General features: G+C 42.1%; 1 protein-coding gene across 4 annotated transcripts; it reads right to left on the bottom strand.

Moving 5' to 3' along the window:
- Positions 1–2,045: 2,045 nt before the first annotated feature.
- LOC110612242 (OVARIAN TUMOR DOMAIN-containing deubiquitinating enzyme 5) lies at positions 2,046–4,819 on the bottom strand. 4 transcript variants are annotated; one of them, XM_021752990.2, is made up of 3 exons: positions 4,678–4,819; positions 3,570–3,681; positions 2,046–3,159 (listed from the first exon to the last, which is right to left on the bottom strand). In XM_021752990.2, exons 2-3 carry the CDS (start codon positions 3,668–3,670, stop codon positions 2,280–2,282), a joined length of 981 nt encoding a protein of 326 aa, XP_021608682.1. In that variant the 5' UTR covers positions 3,671–3,681; positions 4,678–4,819; the 3' UTR covers positions 2,046–2,279. The 4 variants fall into 4 exon arrangements, with proteins under 4 accessions (XP_021608682.1, XP_021608667.1, XP_021608674.1 ...); XM_021752975.2 differs by having other exon boundaries at positions 4,645–4,817; XM_021752982.2 differs by having other exon boundaries at positions 4,649–4,817.
- Positions 4,820–24,406: the final 19,587 nt, after the last annotated feature.

Here is a 24,406-nt window from a genome sequence, read left to right as displayed (position 1 = left end):
GAATTAATGCTGTGATGAAAATTCCTTTCTCAAAAAGAAAAGAAAAGAAAAGAAAAGAAAAGAAAAGAAAAGAATAGGGAATATTTACAAATAGAATTGCTTTCAAATATTATGCAAAGTGGGATACAGAGAGATCGAGAAAGACAATTGGAGGAATAATTTTTTAACTTTATAGTGGTGTCTAGAAATTGGATAATAAAGCTGCCTGCGAGGTCGGTTCCTCGCATCGCACATGCAATTTTATTGCATGGCTATGCTTTTCTATAGTCGTCACTCTTCTTACTTGTAAAATAATTATTTCCCAGTTGAAGTTTTTAGAAACTATTAATCATTTGGTTTTAATTATGTAAAATGAATCAATATCATTCTTGTTTAAATTGGATTTATATATATACAAAGCATAAATTTTATGTATATGGATGAATCCACGTCAAAAAAATTCGGAGCATATATATATCTAATCTTGAGAGCATAAGGAGTTGTTTTCTACTTTTACTTTGATCATCACGTGTGGTTATCGTCTTTGTGCATGATGTGAACAATATTCAACGGGGCTTTTTTCTTTTCTTTTCTTTTCTTAAATAAATGGAAGTGAATTACACGACCAGTTACATAGAATGTATGAATGTGAAAGTTGCAATATTATAATAGAAATCCAGGAATAAGATCCACTAAGCAATGGGTTTCCATAAGGATAGAAGTCGTGTGATAATTTGTGTATATATATATATATATATTATAATACATATAATTGTTATTATTATTATTTTTTTTAATCTTATTTGTATAAATAGTAAATTCTCCCTTTGTAATAACCTGATATTGAAGTTTTAAGTCACATTTCAAAAATACCTCATAAACTCGATTGATTGAGAAATGTTATTTTGTCCTTCTTGAAAGATGTACGAATTATGCACTTTCCACCGTGTAGATAGAGGTTCTAACGTTTTGTATTCATCATCCGTAAAAAAGTTTATGAATAGTCAAGTCGGTGTGGATAATCCGAAGTCTTATTCGGCTGATCTGAAGATTTATTTTGTCTAATCGGTTTATTTTAGTAGAATTTTATTTAAGAATAGCAAACTCTAGTTTCCTTAAGAAATGATTCTTGCACATAATCTAATTTACTTTTCAAAAGCACCAGTGTTTGAGGTTCTCTACTACAAAATTTAACAGGGAAGTCTGTCCAAAAAAATTGAGCAATCCAGGTTCCTGGAAGCTCTCTTTCACCACATCTAAGAGGAGCCTCATGAAAAGGTCTTTCATCAATCTCGTGATCAATACTAGGCTATTGATATATGATATCAATTGCATTGGAAAATGGAATCATTGCATGGAACTGCAAGAACCACTGTAAAGCTAGCTCCTCCATTTCTAATTGCCCAGAACAAATCTTCTCCTCTACATTCTTTGTCATCAACATTAACAAGTCACAATTTGAAGAAAATCTCCCTAAATTACAAATTAACCAAAGATTATGAGGATAAACGAGTGCATTCTTTCCGACTGCCATTACTTCCTCTTCGTACACAGATGCCCACCAGGCCACTTATTCTTCCAATTAGGAAAAAGAAAAAAGAAATGAAAATAATAAACCATCTTTAAGTCGTGTAATTAATTTTGGATAATCAAGTCCGACACCATTCATCCAACTTGGACTTGGTTTTGCTTCACATCCCTACAAAGTAATTCTCAAGGGCTTTTTGACCCATTGGTGGATAGACTACAATCATTAATCAAATTACAGAATTTTCGTTACTCTGCATTTTAAATCATTCCATACTTAATATCTCTTACAATTACATTTTAATATCTAAAGATGCTACTTTCCCCTGCACATGTGATGATTCATACAATACTTATCATAAACCCCAACAAAGGCTTTCAGTATACGCCTGAAGCTAGCTGGTGTAAATTTTCAAATTTCTTTTTTCAAAAAGAATATATACGTTTTAAATTAACATGCGGCCGACCTTTCATATTCATATAATTCAGTTGCTAAATGGGAAATGGGGCAGTTACAATTATAATTTATACACTTTAGATATTGCATGGTTATATGTTTAAGTCACTAAAATTTTGATTCTCATCCGTGAACATATCCATTGGATTTATCCTAATCCGTCATCAGCAACTCCATCATGAATTTTCTGCAGATGCTAATACTAAAATAATACAGCTTTAATTTAAAGCTCCAGATTGTCTATTCTCTCGCAACAATACAGAAAAATAGACCCGCGTTGCAAAAAAGTAAATCTTCGCTGGTGATATGACGGTGCCTACCTGATCAAGTTCGGCACCACAGAATTATAATGCTCCCCGAGCCCAAATGCATGTTTATGGTATGACAATAGTATGCTTCCGTTGGATGAATCAGTGCCACCATCAGATTTATACTCTTTCCCCATCTCCACATCTGGGAAGGAACCTGAATATATCATGATAGGTCTCCTGAGGCAGTGAATTAAGGCCCCCAGCTCTAGTTGCCCACCCCAGGCTGACGTACACTCCACTTCTTTACAGTAATGCTCAAATCTCTCTGCTAGTGAATTATCAGAATCTCCTTCCATCATATTTTCTGATAGGAAAAAGGGAAGGAATTCTGATGCATGTTCTCTCATATAAGCAGCCACCATGTTCCGAAGGTCTTGGTATGTATAGGGAGAAGAACCTCCAGAGAGGACAGCTAGCTGATTTTCAATTGCTCTGTAAAGACAGTGCCCATCTGGTTTTATTTCATTAACTGTCAATCCAAGAGGTTCAAGCTTAGCTTTCAATTTGTCATTTTCAATCATTCTATCACTTACAAGGTTGCTCTGCTCTTCTTGAATTCGTCGCTCCCTTTCAACCTCTTGCTGGGCTCTTTTTCCCCTTTTCTTTGCACCCTTACTGACTTTAAAATTTTCTGGTTGGTTTGTAAAAGAAACACCAGCTATAGCTTTGACCAAATTGTCAAGATCGCTTTTCTCATTTCCATTACTGCTGCTGCTGTAGCCTAATGAAGCAAGTTCTTTAGAATGTTTTTCTTTCAGCTCAGTAGAAAGTTGAGAGATCTTCTCTTCAACCTGCTTTTTTTTAGCCTTTTGTTCAGCCTTGCTACCTTTTGCTGCAGCCTTTTTCAGTTCAATTTCTTTGTTCTGCAGTTGTGCTATCTCCTTTCTGCATTCATAATTTTAGACACGAGCCATGATGTGAAGAAGCAATGCAGAGGAATGCCACTCTTATAAAATACATTTTTCCCATAAAACATTTGCTGTAAGTTATAATTAAATCTAATACGAACATTAAACTGCAGCATCATTTTAAAAGGTATAGAATACCTGCAGAACATTGAAAAGTAAAAGTTTTTGAAGAGAAATTAGAAGATTTCTTAAATACTTCCATCTCCATTACAACGCTGAAAACGATGCGGTCATACTGAACCACCTACTAGTACAGTTGTACATCTCAATGTATCCATAATTACAGAAAAGGAGAAAGAACTAGTTATGATAAATAGCAGCAAACACTGGAATCTGCACATAAGTAAATGGAGAGACAATAATAGGTTTCAAAGTCAATTTGTATACCTGTGCCTAGATAGCACTTCATCACGAGTTTCTTTTTTGATTTGAGATGCAGTCGCTGGCATGGCTTCAGACGGTTTCTCCTCTATTTCCTGTGTAGCCATCAGGTGATCACCTGAATCAAGGTAGTAAGAATTCAGGGTGTGAGTAAAATCCTTGCTAAGCAGACATGAGTTTAGGAATGCAGAGACTGCGAACAAGAAAAATAAGCAAAAAGATGAAAGTACCCCGAATAAGTAAACTAGAGAAAAGAACACTCGTAAAAACTTCTTTATAGGAAAAAATTTTATGTTCACTTCCAACTTCCTCCTAACCTTGGAGCTATATTCCACCTAGCATGAATTCTCACATAATGTTTTCCCAAGACCAAGAGTTGTCCACACATAAACTTGCTAAGATGTATCATGAAACATGTGAGATGTCATGCTACCACTTAATTATCACTTGTAAAGCATTGGATGCACATAGCCGCTCTCATAACAGAAATCATCTGCCCGGAGGACGTGAGCATCTATAGCTAATTTCTTCATTTGTTATATGATTAAGTAATGCAGAAACGCACAGAAACATAAAGCTCAACCCACGTATGCCCTTAGCTTTTAAACACAAAAATTTATCCACAAAAAAGTCATAATCGATTGAATGAAAGCAAATAATATCATCAGTCTGATAAGATCATTCTACATCTTAAGAAAACATAAGAACACCAAAATTAGGAAATTAAGTAAGATTAGCAAAATCAATTAACCAAATTAGGTGATGGGTAACATTTTAGTGCACCTAATTGTCAATTCCCAATTTCACTTAGACAAACAAGCAAGCAAGTGATAAATCATCCCAAATACCCATCAACCGAATCAAACTTCAAAGAGGCAAATAACAATTTTCATATAATCTGCATTTGGATGTCAATAATAATAATAATAATAATAAAAGAAAGCGGAAGTAGAATCAAAAGGTCACTCTAATTCATCATATTTCATTCAGTAAATAACAGTGACGAATCAACATAGGCTTTAGAAATAAATTATACAATACCTCATGCCACGAAAAAAAAAATAGAAAGAAAAGAACTCGCCTACTTCTATTATACTTTCCGTTGCTTTCTCACCAAATCAAACGAGGGGAAAACAATAGCAGCAACTGGATGAATAAGCGAGAGAGAGAGAACGTGAGAAAACAGTTTTGCTCTAGCCTGTAGGGTTTACGCGTGAAATCTACAAAATCTGAATGAACAAGGAATCTTGCGATCCACCTCTGTCTCCGTTCTTGTTTGATTTATGTGCCTCTAGAGTTATGGCCCAATTATTTACCACGGCTCAATCCGATCCAAGATGGCCCATCTTGTTTTATAGCAAAAACCCAAGACCCAAATGATAATAAACAAAGACTCACTTTTTCTTTTTCTTTTTTCTGCGAAATGAAGGAGCTGTAATTTAATTTATTCTAAAGTTTTATTTGGTTTAAATATATTATTTTTTAAAAAATTTATGAAATAATTTAATTAAATTAAAATAAATAAATTACTTTCCTTTTATTTATATATAAAAAAAACTCTTCTGCTTATAATTTTCTGGGCAATTACTTCCTTTATCTCTTTTTTTAACACTCCTTGCCTTTTTTTTTTTTTAATATTTGGACTAAAAAAAATTGGCCAATCAATTTTAAAATTGTATGTCAAACACACAAATCATGTTACCATTAAACCAAAATTTTAAAATTTCGCATCATTAATTGAATTTACTAATTCAAAAAATGTAATTGATATTCATTGATAAGTCCCTCGTAATATTGTGATATGTGATGATCTGAGATCCAATAGAATATGGTTTTACAAGGATTTTTGTATTGAAAAATAAACTTAAACTTTCTGGGGAGGGGTTCCCCTTTTATCCATTTCGCTATGCTTGCTGGTGACGTGTAAAGGCCTCTCCATGATTGGGACACGCGTCTCTGACATACAGATTCGGGCGTACGAGGGTATCAGCCGTCTGCTCCATGCGTAACGGCCTCTGATTCTCCTCGTGCGTACGCTCGAGCGGATCTGCTAGGTTGTCTGAGTATGGCTCTGGATACTGGGCTGGGCCGAGAGTCGGGCCGGACGTTGAGCCTGAGAGGAGAGGGCCTGCTGGTCGCGGACTGGGCTGATCTGAGTGAAGAAGCTTGGTTGAGCCCGGCCTTGAAGGTTGAATGGGCCAGGCTTGTTGTGCATATCAGGTGCGTGGGCCTCTACGTTATGGGCCTTTGGCTGTGGTCAAGCCCCTGATCTGGGGTGAAGAAATCCAGCGGTCATCAATTGCCCCTTCACCTTCTCGGTAGTTATTGCTCCCACTGCCGAGGGGGTGAATATCAAGAACCATTATGACCGCGCCTGTTCGTGTTCAGGTGCCTTAATAACATCCTTTCATCTTTCCGTCGTTGTGCAGTTTCCGAATCCTATCTGCTCTTTCCCCTTTCTGGCTTTTCTCCATTCTTCGTGTTCTTTGCTGTCTTTGCTTTCCTGTCATCATTATCTGGGCATGTCCTTTCTTTCCTTTTCCATGACTATCTTTTAAAATTCTGACACCGTTAGCTTAGAGTCTAGCATAGCTCTGCCCCGTGCTAAGACCTCAGGCTCCGGGTATATATCAACGCTAACTTTTCTTCATTCTCAAATCCTCTGCTGGAACAAGAGGTTCTTCCTTTCCGTTTCTCTGTCTGCTTCTTTCCTCCAGCGAGATTGTTCTGATTGTTCTGTTTTATCTGCAAAGGATCCATTTGACGCCTTCTTCAAACGGAATGAGGTGAGCTTGAGTTTGTATTGCTTTGTTGCCCCAGAGGTTTGTCTTAATCTTGCTTTTATCATCTTGATGGAGAATTGTTTCTGACTTGTCTTTGTTTTGAAACTTTTTGCAGTACCTGAGATAAGAATGGGTCAGTTCAAAATTCTTGAAAATTTGATGTTACCTCTAAGGAGTCTGGACGGTGCTTTGGAGATCCTTCTGGTAGGGCGGCCGATGGGTGGGACTATTCGGCAAACTGCTGAGACTGTTTTACCCAGGTCGTCTTGTAACAGCCCGCTTACCGGACCATCACCGGCACTAGGATCCAGATCGGCTTAAGGCCGCCGGGACCCGTAGTAAGCCACCTGTAAACTCTGTGCACCTGATAAATCCCATACATGATCACACTTAAACTTAAAACTGTTTCTTTCTTTGCTTGACTATCTTTTCTTTTCTTGAAACTTTTCTCATCAACTAAGCCTGGACTATGCATGCTCTGTCTGTATGCACTCGAAGAGTGATACCTGCTATGGTACCATACAGTAACTACAGAGATAGAAATACTACCATGCACCAAGCCTAGCTCATCATACATTATCTCAATCATAAAAGGATCATGTACAAAGGGATAAACATACACTAGGGCCAAGCACAATACTCTAATACGCTATATAACTTGCTTTTACATCATTTCTATACATTACATAAACTCTGTACTGTACATCATTATCATGTCCACTATTCTATACTAGTCCATATGCCTTTACCCTTGCTTTCTCTTTCTCTTTCTCTTCTCTGAGGCCCTGAAAAATGGGGTTAGGGAGAGGGATGAGCTACTAAAGCCCAGTGAGCGGAAACCATAAAAACATTTAAAACATGCTATCATATGATGCATCACTGCACAAACATTTCACATCTCGGATTGGACATGATCCCAAAACTCCCTCTGTCAGTGCCCGGCCCCCAAAGGAGCTCACACAGGTCTTTCACTAACTACTCATGGTGCCCGACCCTATAAGGGCTCTCACAGGACTCATCCAAGGTAAATGCCCGGCCCCAAAGGAGCTCACACAGGACATACAATAATGACAGACTTATGGGCTATTGAGATCGCCTCGGTCCAATCCACATATACAAGTAATAATGCAATGCATCAACTTGATGAATACTAATGCAAAGCATCCTACATAAACATGGCATTCATGATGCATGAATCATGCTAAAACAGTTCTTAACTTTTAAAATAAAGTTCTGTTCCACTCACCTCTGTCAACTGCTGGGCAGTCTCTGTAACTCTAACTCTGTGGGCCTCCTTGGTCTCTCGGGTCCGCACCTACACAGGTGGACTCAAATGAGGACCAAACTTACTTAAACATAACTCTTAATATCTCCCCAAAACCCCTCTAAAACATCATAGGCATGCATGGAAAAATGGGCAAAAGAAGGCTGGACTGGGCACTTTCGGCGGCTGGTTCGGCGGCCGAAACCTCCCTCCAGAGACGAAACTCATGCATGTTCGGCGGCACCTTCGGCGGCCGAAAGTCTCGTCCAGAGACGAAACTCATGCACTTTCGGCGGCCGAACTCCCTCTTTCGGCGGCCGAAAGTCTCTTTCTCACCCAAAAGCCTAGCTTTCGGGGGCAAGGTTTGGCAGCCGAAACTGCCTCCACAAGGGGTTCGGCGGCCGAACCTTGCTTCGGCGGCCGAACCTGGATTCTCCAGAAAGGCAGAATCCGAGCACAACTTATGCTCTCAGCCTCCAAAAACCTATAAAACACCCATAACATGCATACCAACACTTCTCAACTAGCACATAACATATCTCATGCATATAGGGGTCTCTAAACTAACTCAAACCCCTAAAACAACATCAAATAGCATATGCTCAACATATGCTCAACTCAAAGCTCCACCAACAACTAACCCATAAAACTCTCTAAAAACTCTTAAAACTTACTGTAAACATAAGGGGAGGTGAGGATCCATGCTTACCTCTTGAAGAACGAGAGGATTGCTGGTCCCAACTTGGAGATGTGGTGGAAAACTACTCAAAGTCTCCAAGTTGCTCAACTTTGCTTCCTTTTGCTCAAATCTCTAAAACAAAGCTAAAAACATGTTAAAACATGCAAGATTTGAGGAAAACATGAGAAACACACCAAGGAGAGCTTGAACCTACCTTTGACCCAAAAACAGAGTGTTTAACACTCAAGTCTCGGGCAAAGGGGCTTTTGTGGTGGCCAACCGACTCTTCCTTCGGCGGCCTAACGTGCATGCAAAACCATGCAACTTTCGGCGGCCGAACTTCACCTTCGGCGGCCGAACCTGGCTTTTGTCCCCTTGGCCTTTTCATTTCAAAACTCAATTGGCTTAACTCAAAACATGCAAACATGATAAAAACACTTAAAAACATCTTAAAAACCTTTCTTATACCCTTAGGGCAAGCTCCGACATCCTCGAATCCCGACTTCCAACGGAAAATCCGCCGGAACGTAGGAATTCCGATACCGGGGTCTAGCCGGGTATTACACGTCTGGCCGGCCTCCTCCTCTGTTTGTTGTCCGGGCTCCAAAGAGGTTCTGGGCTGTTGGGGAGTTTGCTCTAACTTTGCCTTCCCTCAAGAGGGAGAAAGAAATTTCTCCGATGCCCCTGTTATCTTCTTTTGATATAAATGGAAGTGGCGAGAAAGATCAGCTTATTGTTCCCATTGATGTGAAGTACCAGTATTATGCGAGACCGAGATCTGCTGCACTCAGTCAAGCTTCTGGCGATGCCTTCAGATGTATGCTTTGTGATCTCTTCGGTGCCGTAACTCGAAGACTTATGTTTTTCATGTGTGGTGCACGGCCGACATATAATATCCGAGCTTGTCCGAATGTACCGTGCATCACACTTGGGTAACCGAACGTTTACCTAGGAGAACAATGAGAAATACTTATGGGAATCAACTTGTTCAGTTCCCCTATAATAACGAGACAAAGCTCAGCCGACCTGTAGAGCTCGCTTTCCGTACTAGGATAGTCCTCGGAATTAAGACTAAGATAGTAGAGCAGATGTCAGTGATGTAAACGTAGATGATGATGTATGTGGTTATGTAAATCCTTTAAGGATAGTCTTTCATCTCGTAGTGTAGGCCTTTGTAACATGCTGTAATATACTTGTCTTTTAATGAAATTCTTGTTTTTTGCTCATACTTGTTCTTTCTCTGTCATGGATGAAGTACTGATACTGCTTTTCGTCGTAGCTTTAGTCAACAAACTTTTGTTTCATTTTTTCCGAGCTGAACTGACCACATTTCGCGAACTCTTGCTTTTAGTCGATGAGCCGAGCTCCGGGCCTACTTAACCAACTGACGGTTGGTTTACTTTTCCGAGCTTGACTAATCGACCCGTGAGATCGGTCTTTACTTGATGGATTGAGCTTTAAGCCTCCTTTAGCCGACCGAGCTCTAAAGTTATGTTTTCCGAGCTGGACTAATCCGACCTGTGAGCTCGGTCTTTAATCCTTGAGTTGATTTCTGCGCTCTCAGCTTTGTATGTTTCCGAGGTGCCCTTATCGCCTCTTTCCGATCTCGCAGCCTTTGTTCAATAACGATAAGTCAAATCTTATATCTTTTTAAACGATGAGCAAGTCTGACCTTTATCATGCTCCCATTTGCTTGTACTTTTGAGTCTTTTCATGACTTGCCCCTCTGTTTCCTTGGTATTTACCATGGAGGTGGTGAAGTGGTGAATTTTGCAGGTTGAGTTGTTCTTGCGGGCTAAGTTGGGCTTGTATTATGTAGGTGGCGAATGGGCTTTTGGTTGATGGGCTGTAATCACGGATCTGGCCCTTGACGGATGTGGAGAAGCCCAACGATCATCTTTTTTGCCCCTTTACCTTCTCACCGGTTATTTATCTAACCGTTGAGAGGGTAAACTTTGAGAGTAATTAATGATCGCGCCGCTCCAAGACAAAACTGTTCAGATCCACGTTCCGTCTCATTATTGCCTTTCATCTCGAATTCCTTCTGTCTTCTGAAGAAACTAGCTCTTTTCTGCTCTCTGTCTTCCTGCAACTCCTTCTGCATTTTTCACCCCATTGTGTTCTCAGGTACGCTTCCTTGTTCTTCCATGGCCAGTTCAAAGCTTCCCGATATTGTTAACCTTGAGTCGCATATTACACCCTCCAACATAACTAAGTATATTCCCCAAAGATTTTTAGATGCTCCGTTGTATTTCATTCGAGCTCCTTTTTCAAATGAAAGGATAGTCCTTCCTTACCCTCCCCCTCCGGGTTTGGTGGATCCCCAAGAGGGTCGTCGTATAGTGTTTTTCTTGAAACAGAGAGAATTCGGTCTACCGTTTCCTTTTACCCCTTTCTTTATTGAGGTCTTTGAATATTTCGGGGTGACTCCTCGGATGCTATCCCCAAACTCCATTTTGTTCATGTCCTGTTTTGAGTCTATCTGCCTGAGTTGGGGTTTTACACCCACGGTCTGTCTGTTTGTCACTTTTTTCTGTCTGGTTAGGGCGGTTCAAAATTTCTATTATTTTTCCCCCCGTACTGGGTTATCTCTTTTCACGGGGTACAAGGACTCCATAAAGGGATGGGTGGAGAACTTCCTTGTGGCGGAGTTAAAATTAGGGTCCGCCCGAACGTGGGAGGTGGATCTAAGTTGGGGGGAGATCTTTCCGGGTTGCAACGAGCTGCCCCAATTAAGTCTTATTGAGCAGGTCGGGCTGCTTCGACTGACTTCCGTTGATAGGAAGTATGACGTCGAGAAGTGTATGTTCGCGTCCAATCTTAGGGATATCCGGGACACGGGTATAATGCCTTGTCTGACTATTCTGTTTCTTCTTTGCTCATACTATCGGAAAGTATGCTGATTCTTTATAATTTCGTTTCTTTTGCAGCTTCTGAGGTAAAAATGGATGACACCAAGTTCCCTAAGAACTTTGTCCTGTCTCGGGATAATATGCATGCCATTTTCGATGCCTTTGGGGATGGGCGTTCAGTGACTGAGATTGCTGCGGAGATGGTTCAAACTGCTTCCTCCAAGAAGGTTAGCCGACCTCCCGCCAAAGCTTCTTCTAGAGCTTCAAAGCCAAGCTCTCGCAGCACCAAGTCATCTCGGCTGTCTAGCCGAGGTGGATCGAGCTCAACTTCGAGGCCTTCTAAAGGGTCTGGATCTACTCCCGCCTCCTCAGAGGTCGTGAGGGAGGCCTCCCTAGCTATTGTGGAGCAGACCCAAGGTGCTGAACAAGTGGAGCAGGGTATTGCCCATTCTCCTGAAAGGGTATTAGGGGGAAAGTCTAAGTCCCCTGTTGCTAAAGATAAGGAGGCCTCTGGGACAGGGCTGGAGATCGTCCTTATAGAGGACCCAATTCCAGAGGTTTCTACCCGAGATGCGCCTGCCCCTGTGAGGACTGAACCTGAGGGTTCTGAGGGCATTCCATCAAAGACCGGGGACAAGCGTCCAGCCCCCCCTGGAATATCTGCCCCATCTCCTGCTCGGAAGAAATCCCGGGCTACCGCAGGATCTTCTCTAGCTCTTCCTTCCATTGGGAAGGGGAAAAGTGTTCCTGTCGAGCCTTTGTTGTCTTCTTCTGACAACTCTCTGAACGCGTCGGATATTACTCCTGAATCTCCGGCTAGTGCTGTTGCTGACCTTCTCAGAGAGCGAATGTTCAGCGGAACTACAGAGGCTTCGGATCCTCGTCTTCTTGCCCTGACTGGTCTCTTAGCCAGTTCTACCAATGAGCAAGTGTCCTTCCGATCTCGCTCTCGTGAGGAGCTCGGGTCTTTGATTAGAGAGATGCTTCTGATGGTAAGTTATTTTTTCACCTCTCTTTAGGTTTGCTTCGTTTCTTTTTCTGACAGTTGTTCTTCCTTTTTAGGCGACGGGCCTCTTTATGGAGGTGGATGCTCGTGATCGCTCCCTCCAGGAGTCTGTAGACCGCCGGATTGAGGAGGCGCGTCTGGAAGAGAACTTATCTGCAACCAGTGACGCAAGGGGTAATCTGGTAGCTGCTCGAGAGCAAATCCAGTCCCTCCAAGTGGAGCTGCATTCGGCGCTAGAGGCCCTTAAAAAGGCTGATGAGAAGGCGGCTGAGATAGCAGGGCATACCAAGTCTTTAGAAGCAGAGCTGTCTCAGACTCGCGAAGTTCTCAAAGTGTCTGATGAGAGGGCAGCTGCCTTGGAGGTTCGCTACGAAGGAGTTTTAAAGCAGCTGTCTTCTATGACAGAGGCCCTTAGCGAAAGGGATGAGGCCGTGAGGCAAAAAGCTGAGGTCCAGCAACAATATGGGGCCTTAAAGGCTGATTTTGAAGAGCTTCAAGCTCAGCTGAAGGAAGTGAAGGCTCAGGAGGAAATGGCCCTAGCTCGGGTGAAGGTCCTTGAGCAGGAATTGAGTACGAGCTCTGATCATATCAGAGACCTGGCTTCATCGGCTGAAGAGTTCAACCTTCGCTACCAACAACTCAACCATGAAGTCAGGACCCTGGAACGTAAGTGTTTAGCCTTGCTCCAGGTAGTAAAACATGTTGAGAACAAGGCTTCGCTGGTGCGTGAACAATGTATAGTGGAGTATCAGGAGTCTGACGAGCTGAAAAAGAAGATCGAACAGGCCTGTGAGGCTCATCTTCAGGACTACAAAGATTCTTCTGAGTTTAAGGAATTTGTAGCTGAGGCCTGTGAGGAACATCTCGATGAATATAAAGCTTCTGGTGAAATGAAATCGGCTATTCTTAAGAAAGCCTTCCGTATGTATGTGACCGGCTACAATCGCGGCTTAAGAGAAGCCAGACATGCTCCTGATACTCCTTTGGCCGAGCTTCGCAGGTACGAAGTGGACTCAGATGGCGAGCCAGTGTTGTATGGGGAGGATGATTTCCCTATGCCCCGAGGAGATTGCCGGAGGGACATATGCCGACCAGCTGAGTCTTCTTCGGAAGAGTCCGAGCTAGAGGGGGAGGACGTGGAAGTCCTTGAGTCAGGGAAGGATGACCCTAACTCTGAGAAGGAGGATCTCCACCTTGAGTCAGAGATAGCTCCCGTTGTAAACGTTGAGGGCTCTGATCCAAGGGATTCCGAGCTTCCTTCAGATGTGACTGCAAGTAGAAATAATGTAGGCGAGGGTGTTCTTACTGATGTAAGTCCTTTAAGGACTATTTATCCTCCCACCTCGTCAGAAGGATAATTTGTAATAGTTATTTGTAATGAAATATCAGTTTTCTTTTTCCTCAAAGTACTCTAATATCTTTTTTCTCATATTTGTACACTATGTATTCTCATTTATAAGCTCTGGATTGCTCTTGAGTTGCAAGCTAATAGTCTGAGAGATCAAATCTCATACCTTTTAATGGCGACTAGCATGTCTATTTTTTGCTTTTAGCCTTTCCTTCTTGGTTGTGAATTGGGATGTCTGTTCTTGATAAACTGTTTTTGGAGTATAGCCTTTTCCTCCTCCACTTGTCCTCTTACAGGTTTCTTCGTTTATGAGCCTTTTGAAAGAGGGAGCCCGACCTTTTGTTTTGGCCTTCATATCTTGGGCTTCTGAGGATGCAAGTCTATCCGAGCTGGGAGCTCGACCTTGAGCTTAATATAGGTCTATCCGAGCTGGGAGCTCGGCATTTTGCCCGATAGCCAATCTTTTAGCGTTAGCGTCTGTTTCGAGGTCGGCGCTTCTTGGCTATTGTGCCCCGAACCTCTTCAGGAGGTCGGAACCTGATTTTGCCTTGGTAGCCCTGGGCTCGGTCGGTGCTTCTTGGCTATTGTGCCCCGAACCTCTTCAGGAGGTCGGAACCTGATTTTGCCTTGGTAGCTCTGGGCTCCTCTCTTTTTTGTGAGGTCGGAACTGTATTTTATAAGTTGTCCCTGCATATGTTATGGGAAATTTTCATTTTGGGAGGCTCTTAAGTCCTTCTCCGACCGTTTTTGTTTTCAGAAGATCTTTTCGGGACCCTGACTGTTTTTGTTCCGGGGTGACCTCGGGGCCCCGCCGGCAGTTTTTTGTTTTGTTTTCCCGGGAGTTCTAGGGGATCCCGGTCTTCATGCTCCGGGAGGCATCTTTAAGATCCTCACCGGCCGTTCCGGGGTGACCTCGGGGCCCCGCCGGCAGTTTTTTGTTTTGTTTTCCCGGGAGTTCTAGGGGATCCCGGTCTTCATGCTCCGGGAGGCATCTTTAAGATCCTCACCGGCCGTTCCGGGGTGACCTCGGGGCCCCGCCGGCAGGTTTTTTGTGTCTTCTCGAGGTGTTTGCACAAGATTCAGGCTCATTGGCCTTACTGTCGCTTCGTCATCTCAGCTGGTTTTGTGCCTAACTGAGGTCTTGTTTCAAGGGATCTTTCTGAGCCCTGTTCTTTTCTTTTTCATGGAGGAATGTTTATTCATAAAGATAATTCATATTGTATAAATAATTTTTTATTTACTCATTTTTGTCCAAATACAATGTTTTTCTTTACAAATATTTCAAGGGAAATACCTTTTTAGGTGCTGGATGTTCCAAGCGTGGGGCTCGGGATTTCCTTGCATATCTTCGATTCGGTATACCCCTGGCCTGACCACTTTTGTCACCTTGAAAGGACCTTCCCAGGTCGGTGCTAACTTGCCCGCGGCCACTCTTTTTCCTGTAGCTTCCAGGTTTCTTAAAGTCGGGTCTCCCACCTTTAAGCTTCTTTCTCTGACCTTTTGGTTGTAATATCTCGCTGCTCGTTGTTGATAAGCGGCAGTTCGGACTTGGGCTTCTTCCCTGATTTCCTCAACAGCATCCAGGTTGCTTCTTAATTTATCCTCATTAGTATTCTCACTAACGAATTGGACTCGATGAGTGGGGATCTGCAATTCAACTGGGACTACGGCTTCTGTGCCATAAGCAAGTGCAAACGGTGTTTCTTTAGTGGGCGCTCTGGGAGTGGTTCGGAGTGCCCATAGTATGCTATTGAGTTCTTCTGCCCAATTCTCCTTTGCGCCATCCAGCCGTTTCTTTAATCCTTGAAGGATAGCTCTGTTAGTGACTTCTGTTTGGCCATTAGTCTGAGGATGTGCCACGGAGGAGAACTTATGCCATATGCCCATGTTCGTCGTGAAGGCTCTGAAAATGCTACAGTCAAATTGTCTGCCGTTGTCTGAGATAAGCACTCTAGGTATACCAAATCTGCAGATGATATGTCCCCATACAAAATCTATCATCTTGCGAGCTGTGATTGTGGCTATTGCTTCTGCCTCTGGCCATTTCGAGAAGTATTCCACAGCCACCACCACGAATTTCCTTTGCCCCGTAGTCTTGGGGAAAGGTCCCAGGATGTCGATTCCCCATTGTGAGAAAGGCCATGGACTGGATATGCTTGCTTGAGGAGTGGCGGGGGTTCTGATGGCGTTAGCAAATCTCTGACATACGTCGCACCTTCGGACAAACTCTTCTGCTTCTTTTTTAACAGTGGGCCAGTAATACCCTTGCCTGAATATTTTGTTGGCTAATGTCCCTGCTCCCTCGTGAGCCCCACATAGGCCTCTATGTATTTCCTCCATTACCTTTGCAGCTTCTCCCGGACTCACACACCGGAGCCATGGGCTGGACTTCCCTTTTCTGTATAAGGTTCCCCTTATTGCTTGGTAGTTGGCAGCACGAGCTGCTATCTTTCTAGCTTCATCTTTATCTTTGGGGAGCTCACCCTCCTCCAAGTATCTCAGGTATGGGGTCATCCAAGTTGGGCTCTGTTCTACCTGCAGTACCATGTTTGTCTTTTTAAAAGCAGGTGTACGGACATGCTGTATATATACTTCATCGGGAAGCTGTTCTAACTCCTCTTTGGTCAATCGACTAAGCAGGTCTGCTTCCTCATTTTCATCCCGAGGTATTCTTTGAAATCTGATGATAACTCCCCGACCTGTGAGCTCGGCTTCTATTGTCTTTACTTTATCAAGATAGTTCTGCATGATGGGGTCCCTAGCCTGATATACTCCCGTCACCTGGTTGATCACTAATTGAGAGTCGCTATTCACCTCGAGGTCGGTTACCCCTACCTCCGAAGCTACCAACATTCCGTTTACCAGGGCTTCATATTCGGCCATATTGTTAGAAGCCGTAAATTCTAGATGCAAGGCATAACATACTTTAAAACCTTCTGGCCCCTTAAGCATTATCCCAGCTCCACTACCCTCAGCACCTGATGCTCCGTCTACATACAGCTTCCAGCTAAATTCTTGGGGGGGGCTCTCTCTCTTCCCCCTTTCTTGATATCTCCGAGGATGATCCTCCTTTCTCCTCATTGAATGCGCACTCCGCTATGAAGTCAGCCAGAGCTTGGGATTTTATGGCTGTTCGAGGTCGGTACTCTAGACAGTAAGGGCTAATTTCTACAGACCATGCCAACATCCGCCCTGAAGTTTCCGGCCTATGTAGAATCTTCTTTAAGGGTTGGTCTGTCATCACGACTCCTTGGTGGCCTTCTAGATAAACTCTGAATTTCCGGACTGCTAGCAATAAGGCGTAAGCCAATTTTTCAATGTTCGAATATCTGACCTCAGTGTCTCTGAGTACCTTGCTAACGTAGAAAACAAGTTTCTGTTCTTCTTCTTCCACCCTTACTAGCACTGCGCTGACTGCTTGTTCTAAGGCCGCCAGATATATCGGAAGTTCTTCTCCTTTTATGGGACTGCTGAGCACATGAGGCGAGCTAAGATACTTCTTAAGCTCTATGAAGGCCTTTTGGCAATCTTCTGTCCATTCGAAATTCGGTACTTTCCTCAACTTTTTGAAGAATGGCAAGCATTTTTCTGCTGACCTCGACATGAATCGGTTAAGCGCTACTACTCTCCCGGTTAATCTCTGAACATCTCGTACACAGGTCGGTTCTGGCATATTCAGTATGGCTTCTACTTTCTCCGGATTGGGCTCAATGCCTTTACCACTCACCATGTACCCCAAAAATTTTCCTCCCCTAATGAAGAAGGCGCATTTTGCTGGGTTCAACTTCATTCTGTATTGATCTAACACTCCAAATATCTCCCTCAAATCTGCTATGTGTTGTTGGAAAGTTGAACTTTTGACCACCATATCGTCCACATACACTTCCAGATTTCTACCGATCTGGTTTTTGAAGATTTTATTCATCAACCTCTGATAAGTTGCCCCGGCATTTCTCAATCCAAAGGGTATAGCCCTATAACAGTAAGTTCCATCTTCAGTTATAAATGAGGTCTTTTCCTCATCCGACCTTTCCATTGGGATTTGCTGATAACCCGACATAGCATCCAAAGAAGACATATAATCAAAACCGGCCGTTGAGTCGACCATTTTATTAATATCAGGGAGGGGGTAACAATCTTTAGGGCAGGCCTTATTTAGATCGGTAAAATCTATACACATCCTGTATTTGCCATTGGCTTTTTTGACTAACACAGGATTTGCCAACCACTGTGGGTACATGACTTCCCTAACAAAGCCTGCCTCTTCTAGCTTCTGCACTTCTTCCCGGGTGGCCTGCTGCTTCTCTCTTCCCACTACTCTCTTCTTTTGCTTCACTGGTCTGGCCTCGGGGAGGACATTCAATCGGTGTGTCATCACTTTGGGGTCAATTCCCGGCATATCTGAAGGCTTCCATGCGAAGGTCGGCGCGTGACTTTGGATCAGGGTCATGACTTCACCTTTTTGTTCTTTGGTGAGGCTGGCATTAAGACTGAAGACCTTGTTTGCATCTTCTTTTGATAAGGGGAAGGTTTCCAATTCTCCAACTGGCTCTGTCCGGGCTTCTTTTGTTTCATCTCTGACCTCCAGAACTTCCGAGTCGAGTGCTTCTCCAGTTGAGCTCGGCTCTGTTACTGTGGCCAAGTATACCGCCCTTGCTTCCTCCTGGCTACCCCGGACCATTCCCACTCCTTCTTCCGTTGGGAACTTGAGTGCCAAATACCTGATGCTAGTGACAGCTTCAAAATCGAACAACGCCGGTCTCCCCAAAATCGCATTGTAACTCAGTGGGAGTTTGACCACCAAAAACACCTCATGATGGGTGCGAGCTCTGGGTGCTTCTCCCAGGGTAAGAGCTAGCTTCACCTTTCCTTCTACAAGTACCGGTGCTCCTCCGATCCCCTTGATTGGTGACTGGTCCCGAACCAGCTGTTCTTCTGGGATTCTCATCTGCTGGAAAACTCGATATGGCAGCAAGTTGACCTTACTCCCGTCATCTACCAAAACCTTCTTTACTCGAAAATTGTTAATGACAGCCTCAATGACGAGCGCATCATCATGGGGCATCTGAATGCCTTGTGAATCTTCCGGAGAGAAAGCGATAGTCATGGGAGAGTGTTCGACGATTTGCATGACTTCACTATTGCTGGTCTCTCCTTCCCGGTTTCTCTTCTTTCCTCGACGGCTCATCCGTCCTCCCGTTCCTCCAACAATCATGTGGATGGTCCCACTGGACCCATCATTAACTGGTCCAGCTCCTATTCTCCTAGGCGTCTGAGTTGTCGGACCAGGCTGAGGCCTCTGTCCCTCTGGTTTCTTCACAAAATTTTTGAGGTGCCCCCTTTTTATCAGCCTCTCAATCTCCGCGATTAACTGAAAATAGTTATTCGTATCGTGCCCATGGCTCCGGTGGTACTGACAATACTTGTCAGGATTTCTTTGATCTGCTTCCGACTTCATGGGTTTGGGCCACTGGAGGAACTCCTTATCCTGGACTGCCATGAGCACTTCGGCTCTGGAAGCGTTGAGGGGGGTTGGTTTCTCAGGAACCCAAGGAGGGAGCACTCTTGGTTCAAGAGCCCGAGGAGGAGGAGGAGGCCTTTGATCCCTTCTCTCCCAGGCCTGTTTGTACGGCTCAGGCCTCTTTCCATGTTTCTTCTCGTGTCTCTCCGGTCTCCTCTCCTCCGGGGCTTTCTCTTTTCTTGCCATCCCTTTAGCAAATCTACTCGTCACTAAGGCGTCATCCTGCCTTATATACTTCTCCGCCCTCTTCATCAACTCAGCTAGTGAGGTCGGAGGTTTCCTGCTCAAAGAACCAAAGAACTCGGCAGAGGTTGTTCCCTTTTGCATGGCCTCCACCGCCCTTCCTTCATCCAGCTCGGGAATCTGCAGGGCCTCCGTATTGAAGCGGGCGACATACTCTCTGAGTGATTCCCCTTCTTTCTGTTTCACTGTTTCTAGATAGCTCGTCTTCCTATCTGCTGGCACCCCAGCTATGAACCGGCTGATGAAGCGGGTGGCAAGATCTCCAAAACTTTTAATGCTCCCGGCCTCCAGGCTGTTGAACCACGCCCGCGCTGGTCCCGAGAGCGTTGTTGGGAACACCTTACACATTAAGGCATCTGACAGGGTTTGCAACTCCATGAAGGTCTTATAGTTCATGACATGCTCTCTCGGGTTACCAGCTCCATTATCGGCCGCCATCGGCGGCATCATAAACTTCTTGGGAACGGTCTCCTGCTGCACTATCTTTGAGAAAGGGGAAGAAGTGGGCAAAGAGGTTTGGCTTTGGTCTTTCTTACCTAGCTCGGCTAAGAGCTGCTCCTTCAACCTTTTCAACTTTTGGTCCATTTTCTCGTCTGCTGAACCGGATCTTCCCTCCAAGCTGCATTCCTCTTCTTCTGTTGCAGTTCTCGTTGTTTCGGCAGAATAGTTGTCCGCCCCCTCATTTTCTATCATCTCTCTTGCCCTCCTCCTATGGATTCGGGCCTCCGGTTCTTCCTCTTCCCCGGTATTACGGCTGTTAGTTTGGGGGCGGTCAAAGGTAGGTCGAGGTTCATTGGTTCTGGGTTCCTCCACCACTGGGAGTGCATTTACTGGGGTGCTAAGGCCCCTCTGTTGCATTATCTGCCCCAACCAGTGAGCAGTAGTCTGTAGCTGGAGAGCCATGGTTTGAATGTCCTGGTTAGACAGAGTCACGGTGGGAGTATTCCCTGCCAAGCTTGGCGAGGGATTAAGAGGAATAGGCGTTTGGTTATTCAACGTTGTAGGGCTAGAAAAGGAGAACTGCTGCCCATCTTGGGCAGAGCTCAGGTCATTTGGAATGTTAAGTGATAGAGCCAAATTTAGACCCATTTTCCATATTAATATTTATGTTAATTTACACATTTTCTACCTAATTTTGTGGTTTTAACCTTATTTTGCATAAAATGGAGTAAAATGGTAATTTGGCAAAAATGGCCTTAAATCTGCCCAAAAGAGAGCAAAATTGCACAAGCATGGTTTGCCCAAATTGTTTGCCCAAACCAAAGTTGAAGCTGAAATGGAAGAGGAACAATCTGCTGTTTGACCAGACTGTTTGCCCAAACAGACTGGGCAAACAGACCAGCAGGGCAGAAGCAGAGCACAGACAACTGGAAAACCAGACTGTTTGCCCGAGCTGTTTGCCCAAACAACCCGGGCAAACAGCACCAGCAACCAACAGACAGTAAATTGCGAGAAAATCAAAATTCAAATGCTCAAGAAGTGTTTTTCCTCCCAAACACGTGTGGACAGCTCAGCAAATCCTAGAGACACCTCAGCACTCAATCCCACATATTTAGGAAGACAAATCTCATCAAAATACAATTATCTTCCAATAATTCAACTCCAATTGGGAAAAGGAGTCCCAACTCAACAAGGAAACCCTAGGGCAGCCTCTTCAGCTATAAAAGGGCATGCAAACCAGCAGATCAATCATCTTTGGATCATCCTGGGATCAAGAATACCTGCGACAGAAGCACCACAGCAGCTGCGCCCTTGTGCCAACCCTTCTTCTTCCTTTTTCTTGTTTTCTTTCTTTTATTTTTGTGTTAGTTTCAGCCATGAGTGGCTGAAACCCTTTTTCTAGTTGAAGAATAAGGTGAAACTTAGGTTATTTATGGATTGGGAGATCTGAACCTTTATGTTATTCTTTTATTAATCAGTATTTATGCAATTTTGTGCTTAATTCATTGTTGCTTTGTTGTTTTGATCAAATTGGCCACTTGATTCTTGATTGCAAAGTAATTCTTTGTTAGTTTGGATAATTTTTAGTCCGTAATTGCTGGAATTATTCAAACACAAGTAACCCTCCGTGTAAAAACCTAGGAAATCGCATAATCTAGCAATATCACCATACGTTTGGGTAGCTAGGATTAGGTCTCTCTATTTCTTAATGCAATTAACAGTTGTTAGATGCCAAAGGCCCAAGGACGTTCCTTGGCAACTTGTTGATTAGTGATTAATTAGAGGACGTTCCCTAATTAATCTATGCTTAAGGAGGGATATGGTTGATGAGAAGCGTCTTCCACCTCCATAACTAATTTATTGAGTTAAATAAGAGAATATAAGTTTCAATGATCAATCCCAACAACTAAAGTGGATCCAACTCTTCAACTAGGCCTTTCTCATTATTGAATTTCTCTACTTTAATTATTTGCTTTTCTCTATTGCTTTCAATATTAGTTTAGTTTAACAAACCTCAAAACCCCCATTTTACTTTTATTGTTTGTTTCTTTGCTTGGTCTTGACTAGGAAAATAAGTAAGTATCAATTCCCTGTGGATTTGACCCTATTGCCACTATCTACAAATTTATTTGTTCATCGATAATAGGTTTATTTTTGACGGCTTCGACAACCGCTTATCATTAAGGTTACTTTCTTGGTGGTTTGCCATCGTGGATCTCAGTGGGTTTTAAAAGTGAAAACTCCGGTGATGAAAAGATCTCCTTCGTTTCCCACAGACGGCGCCAATTGATGATCTGAGATCCAATAGAATAGGGTTTTACAAGGGTTTTTGTATTGAAAAATAAACTTAAACTTTCTGGGGAGGGGTTCCCCTTTTATCCATTTCGCTATGCTTGCTGGTGACGTGTAAAGGCCTCTCCATGATTGGGACACGCGTCTCTGACATACAGATTCGGGCGTACGAGGGTATCAGCCGCCTGCTCCATGCGTAATGGCCTCTGATTCTCCTCGTGCGTACGCTCGAGCGGATCTGCTAGGTTGTCTGAGTATGGCTCTGGATACTGAGCTGGGCCGAGAGTCGAGCCGGACGTTGAGCCTGAGAGGAGAGGGCCTGCTGGTCGCGGACTGGGCTGATCTGAGTGAAGAAGCTTGGTTGAGCCCGGCCTTGAAGGTTGAATGGGCCAGGCTTGTTGTGCATATCAGGTGCGTGGGCCTCTACGTTATGGGCCTTTGGCTATGGTCAAGCCCCTGATCTGGGGTGAAGAAATCCAGCGGTCATCAATATGTATGTGTCATTCTCTTTTATGTTTGAACATTAAACATTTTAAAATTTATTTTAAAAAAATTAAAAATTATATACGAGGGTATAAAAATTCAATTAAATTGTTTTATTATAAATAATTTATTCAAAACGGCTGATAAATATAAAGATCTTTCCCCATTTCAAAAAAAAAAAAAAAAAAAAAAAAAAAAAATATATATATATATATATATATATATATAAAGATGTTGGAAAATGATCGCCGATGACCATAGATTGAATAAATTTGGATCCCAAAGTTCTTTTTGGGCTGTTTCGGATCTTTCAAATTCCAATATATGAACATATCCTTAATCAAGAGCCACCCATTTTCTCCGATACCTTATAAAAGTTGAACACTCTGTTTCGTTTTTTTTTTTTTTTAACCTTTTCTTTTTAATAGTGAAGTAAACGAATGAAATTCGAATTTAAATCTATTAAATAAAATATAAATTTTTATTAAAATTATATTTATTTATAGAAAATAATTTATACTTAAAAAATATTTTTTCAATAAAATAATTTATTTTTTATTATTTAAATTCTATAAAAAAATCTTTTGACCATTTTAACTTTGAAATGGCTCCATAATAGATTAGAATTATTTAAAAATATAATTAAAATAATATTACAATTTAATACAAATTAGCATGAATTATAAATACACTTACATGTATTCATAAATTTTAAATTATTTTTCAAATTCACCATTAATATTCAATAACTTAATAATAATAGTATTATAATACATATATATATATTTTAAAATTGAAACTCATATTATAGTTTATACACTAACTCCTAGAATGATTTTATAAGAAAAAAATTTAAATAAATTCTTATAAAATTATTCATGATTTCTATTTTCATATACAATAAAAAATTTTTAAATTCTTTTATTTCAAATAAAAATTTTACAGAAAAAAGAATCCGATTAAATTTTTATAAAATTTTTTATTTTAAACGGAGGGCAAAAAAATTTCCTCTATTGATTTAAGAATTTAATTTAATTTTTAAACAGTTGAAGTGTAGCCTAGACTTTTTTTTCAAGTTATAGGTGATATAAAACTTTTTTTTAGTAAAATTAAAAAGTAGAAATATGCAATATGCCTAAAACAAAATTTAAAAAAAAAAAAAAAAAAAAAAAAAAAAAAAAAAGAGAAGAATGATGCACATAGCTAACTAGTAACTACTGGCAAATGATGCATGTACAAATGCATTCTTTCCATACATACACACATGCGTTAGGTAAATATTTACATATATATATATATATATAGACGTGTCATCACCATCTCTATTGAAGTTGGCCGACATGAGCATGCAGAATCAGGGAATATTGCATATTCCTGAGACTTGATTGATACATAGAAAAAGATTCTTGAACATCTTGAGATGATGAGGCAGAACAAGGAAGGAAGAAAGAGATGCACTTGTAGGAGGCAGCATTGCCAAATCTGCTTTTATTCCTCCATTTGTCTGATTAAAAAAGCATTGCCCTTTCTCTTCTCCCTAAGGCCATAACTTATCCACTCATCATTTGCAGAGAGAAAAAGCAAAAGCTCATTAAATGCAGATATCAATTTGCAGGAAACTCGCGGGATTTTCCAATTTCTCTTCTGGGGTAGATTCTGCTAGCTGATTTCGTCGATCGGAGAAAATTCAATCTATATCTCCCCCGTATAGGAAAGAACAATATTCGATTATATCGACTTGATAGTTGCAAAAACTCTGGAAAAAGAATGTTCCTCCTCATCAAATATGTTATTCGTTTCAGAAATTCTTACACTTGGAAATTTTCTGGTTTTCCAAGAGTCAATGGCGAGTTTTAATTTGCATGCCATGTGTATGATGAGGGGACCAATCACAAAGTTGGAGAGGATTGGATAAACTCTATCTACTCCAC

Source organism: Manihot esculenta, chromosome 1, assembly GCF_001659605.2.
Source record: "Manihot esculenta cultivar AM560-2 chromosome 1, M.esculenta_v8, whole genome shotgun sequence".
NCBI classification, from domain to species: Eukaryota; Viridiplantae; Streptophyta; class Magnoliopsida; order Malpighiales; family Euphorbiaceae; genus Manihot; species Manihot esculenta.
The sequence above is the reverse complement of the archived record's forward strand: the minus strand, read 5'-3'. Positions and strand labels throughout refer to the sequence as shown.